This window comes from Mirounga angustirostris, unplaced genomic scaffold (genome assembly GCF_029215605.1).
Source record: "Mirounga angustirostris isolate CCGP_5_RB_7025 unplaced genomic scaffold, mMirAng1.0.hap1 SCAF_2, whole genome shotgun sequence".
In the NCBI taxonomy this organism is placed as follows: Eukaryota; Metazoa; Chordata; class Mammalia; order Carnivora; family Phocidae; genus Mirounga; species Mirounga angustirostris.
Window position 1 is genome coordinate 45,940,318 of NW_026991710.1, and position 4,610 is coordinate 45,944,927.

Genomic DNA, 4,610 nt, shown 5'->3' on the forward strand with positions numbered 1-4,610 from the left:
TTCTATTTTTGGGGAAACTACTTTTTGACCTTTAAATTAGGTCTGGTAGCAATCAGATGAAGAGCAAAATTAGCTTGGGAATTCAAGCTTTTAATAAGTATACATTATAGTTAATGGAATTATTTTCATTGTTCAAAAAGCATTCTTGAACATCCACTATTTATGTAGCATTGTGGCTGTTGCTGAGAATCATCAGAAGAAAATAGAATTTGTTTCCAAAAACTGACGGTAATGAAAGAAAACCCCAAAGTTGGTGAGATAGAATATCATGCATGGGCAACAGGCCAGTATGTGGAGCTTTAGTTTTGCATTATATCTTTATTTATAATACAGAGGAAGTAGAATCTTACTTGTCATTGTTCCCTCCTCAGGCTGTGAGGGTACTGGTGGGTCAGCAAAACTTGGCTCTTTATTTTAGTATTTTTTAAAAAATTATTTGATCTGCAATTTTTATACTGGGAGCCCAGTATACTTTGTTTAGGTAGACAGCTGCTATTCGTAACAGTACCAAATGAGTGAAGCAGTTGGACTCTTAACAGAGTAGACCACAAGTCTATTAAGACTTATTATTAAGAGCACTAATCTTAATATCTTCTTTACATGTATAGGAAGCATTATAAAATGAAGTCACAGTGATAACCAGAGTATTATTTTATAACACCAGCTTTACAGAGTCTACTATTGTTATGAAATGAAAATTCTTCTTGGTTTGAGTTCAATTTTTTAGAATTTGATGTTGCATATTTCTGTGTATAGTGATTTTCAGATATAATGATTCAAAAGCAGTTGCTCAGTTTGATGCATGTAAAAATAGCCCGGCATTAATCAGAAAAGCAGTTCAGCTTAAGAGAATCCTTCTGTAGATGGAAAGCTAGTTTATTTCAAAATGACCTCTAGGTGAGGATTAGGTTTCCAAAGTTTGGAAACATATAGAGTGATCTCAGTTTAATTGGAACCTGGCATTTCTTCTCCATTTACCTTGTTTGAAGGGAGAACAATGACAAGGAAGAGAGGATAAACAGTGTAAGATCAAAACTCAAGACTTGAGTTTACAGTCTGTCTCAGTGATTACCAGTTGGGTGATCTTGGAAAAACTACTTGATATCTGTAGTTTGATCGTTTGATTGTGAAATGTTTCCAGTCCTTTACTTCCCACTCTATCCATGTGACTTTGCAGCTCCTCCCATTCATTAAAAGGTGGTATCTATTTCCTCAGCATTTGACTTTGGATTTGGCCTTGTAATTGCTTTGGCCAGGTACAAGATGGCCAACAGAATAAGTGGCTGTGTGGCTCTTTGGAGCCCAGACCTCTCACCATACAAAAAGAGACCATGTGAAGGAGTCCCTTTCTGACAATTGGCCACCCCCCCCAGATCAGAGCCTCCTAGCTGACCTACAGTGACAACACATGCTTGAGGGAACTCAGCGAAGACCGGAGAATCTCTCAGCTGAACTCCATCTCCATCAGTGATTTGTAGAATCGTGAAATGGATAGATGATTATTCTTTTAATCAAAGGTGATTTGGTGAATCTCAGGTTCACTTATCCTTTCTGTAAAATGGAAATAATTATACCGGCCCCAGAAGGCTGTTATGAGGATTGTATGACATAAGAAATATTATGAGCCCATCATCATGGCTGGCACATAGCAAGCGTTTAATTAGTGTCAGTTCCCTTTATACCCATTTTATCAGCTCCACCCTGCTTTTCACCCATGTACTTCCTACATTTTTTTCCCTTGGGCCAAAAAAGCAAATAGTCAACCTTTTGAATAATTTGATTGCCGCATATGTGGCTAAGGTGTTGTGGATATGTAATTAAAATGATGAATGCTCAGCTCACACTAAAATAACGGGCATGGTGAATGCACCAGAACACATCTAAGCAGTTTGACCCACGTGCTTTCTTCATTGGCTGCAGACCAAATACTGAGTGGAGCTGTGTGGGGCTGACTGACAGGCTCTGCATGACTCACAGAGGGATGAGACCAGAGGGGCTCGTTTCACCTAATACCATCCATTGTGAGTGGTATTTCTGGATCAGTTCATTATTGAAATTTGCTTTCTACCACAGTTCTTATTAATTTTCAAGTATTATATGTTTGAGCTGACTTGGATATATTTTGAAAGTGAATCAATGTAGTTGATTGAATCAATAAATATGTACTGAGAACCTAATATGTATCATGGCTACAGATACAACATGGGCACATAACTTGTCCTTATGGAGCTTACTGTTCTGTTCCTAAATAACTTTGCAAATGTAGGTCTCCTCATCCCCAGGGACTCTGGGATCAATCTCTTCCTTAGAAGGAGAAACTGAAGTTCTTGATTTGGCATTGACTCACACTGGTTGTTAGATCCGTTATAAACATATAACCAAACTTGAATGTTAACTAGGTCTAATCTTTTTGGGACTAAATTACAGTGAGATTGAATAATGACTCCAGGGACTGAATAATATGTATTGTCCAATGACTTCATTATACTGATCTCAGCCGTTAGACAGTTCATCTGCCTGCGCTGCTGATTGCCTGGTGTTTGGAATTTTCTCAGATGTCATGAATCTTTGATTTATTTTCATTCATTTATTTCTGTAATCATCAGTTTACTTACTCATCAACTTCTCAAACACATGTGCCTTTGACGTGCCAGACATGTGGTCTTTCCCGTACAGGAAATTCTGGTCCAGTGAATTGAGGCAGACACGTAAAGAAGTAACTAGAACAAACTGTTAGATCAGCTAGAAGTTTTACAGGGGACCCGGGAGCCGAGACAAGGGTTTGAGGTGACTTTAACCTAGAACAACTTGTTTGATCTGAGGCAGAGTCTCTCTCCTACCTGAGAAAATTTATCATAGCCCCAGGGAGCTAACACTACAGCCACTTCTTTTCTCATTTCTATATCCCAGTCCTGGGCTTTTCTCTTATGTGGCGCTGTGCCTGGGGTTCCTGACTTTAGCAGCTCTGTCTCCATGAGCCTGTTACAACTTAAAAGGTAAGGAACACTTGGCCAGACTTATGAAGAAAACATGTGCACAACTACAGAATGTGTTATTTTCATTTTATAAGAAATTATTTCAGTTATATTTTCATTTTGTTACAGGTGATATTTATGGAAATGTGATCTTTGTGAGTAATACCAGTGTTTGTATTTCGGGAGTGCTTATTACCATAAATGTAAGAAGTTAGCAGCTGTATTAGTTTGCTCTGGCTGGACATTACAAAGTACCACAGATCAGATGGCTTAAACAACAGAATTTTATTTTCTCATGATTCCGGAGGTTAGAAGTTTGAAATCAAGGTGTTAACAGGGTTGGTTTCTTCTGAGGCCTCTCTCCTTGGCTTGTAGACTTCTCCCTCTGTCTTTACCTGGCCTTCCCTCTGTGTGTATGTCCTAATTTTGTCTTCTTATAAGGATACCAGTCATATTGGGTTAGGGCTTACCCTAACTCTTCATTTTGATTCAGTTACATCTTTAAAGACCTTATCTCCAAATATAGTTCCATTCAGAGGTATGCGGGATTAGGACTTCAAGGTATGAATTTTGGGGAAATACAACTCATCCCATAACACTAGTTTTCACCAAAAGTATTGAACACTCATATGCAACAAATAAGTTGACATTTTATTTTTTAACATAGCTCATAAGTGATACATCCAACTATATTAAAGAAAAGGGACCTGCTGTTTTGTGGCACTTGGTGTTTATATACAAGTGTGAGTGGCTTGAGTGTGAAGGAGAGAGCAATTTGAAGTTTTAGAGAATGCCAGAAACAGTGTGAAAGCCTTCAGTTTGCTCCGAGCTTCTACACATTCATTTTCTTAGTCTGATAATAAAAATTATGGCATACAGCTCTTTGAGGAAGACGCGGTCGCAGCTACAGCGGAGGTTGGGACGCCCCGCTCCTGCTCCTGACTCACCGCTGTTCGCTCTCACCCAGGAACAAGTCAGTCAGGAAGCCGCGCCGCAGCCATGGCTTTTCAAGACACTGGGAAGACACCCATGGAACCGGAGGTGGCGATTCACCGAATTAGAATAACTCTCACCAGCCGCAACGTAAAATCTTTGGAAAAGGTATGTGCTGACTTGATCAGAGGCGCAAAGGAAAAGAATCTCAAAGTGAAAGGACCAGTTCAGATGCCTACCAAGACTCTGAGAATCACTACAAGAAACACTCCTTGCGGTGAAGGTTCTAAGACCTGGGATCGTTTTCAGATGAGGATCCACAAGCGACTCATTGATTTGCACAGTCCTTCTGAGATTGTGAAACAGATTACTTCCATCAGTATTGAGCCAGGAGTTGAGGTTGAAGTCACCATTGCAGATGCTTAAATCAACCTTTTTAATAAATTGATTATCAGTTGTTAAAAAAAAATTATGGCATACAGTTTGAAAATAGTGGCCTGAAGAATTATTTTCTGAGTTGGCATTTAGCCAGCTTCTTCTTTGTATACTGTCAGGAGCGTTTTATTTTCTCTTTTTTTTATGAGCTCTCACGGTGATTTCTGTTCTAGCAGTGCATCCATTAATGAATGGTATTTCTCTCTGCCTGTATTGTGTGGGTGTGCTATTTGAGTGAGGGGGGAAGGGGATAGAGACACGGAGAGA

General features: G+C 39.3%; 1 protein-coding gene across 1 annotated transcript; it reads left to right on the forward strand.

Moving 5' to 3' along the window:
• Positions 1-3,861: 3,861 nt before the first annotated feature.
• LOC123847629 (small ribosomal subunit protein uS10) lies at positions 3,862-4,370 on the forward strand. Its single transcript, XM_045879449.3, has one exon. The coding sequence runs from the start codon at positions 3,975-3,977 to the stop codon at positions 4,332-4,334; it is 360 nt and encodes a 119-aa protein (XP_045735405.1). The 5' UTR covers positions 3,862-3,974; the 3' UTR covers positions 4,335-4,370.
• Positions 4,371-4,610: the final 240 nt, after the last annotated feature.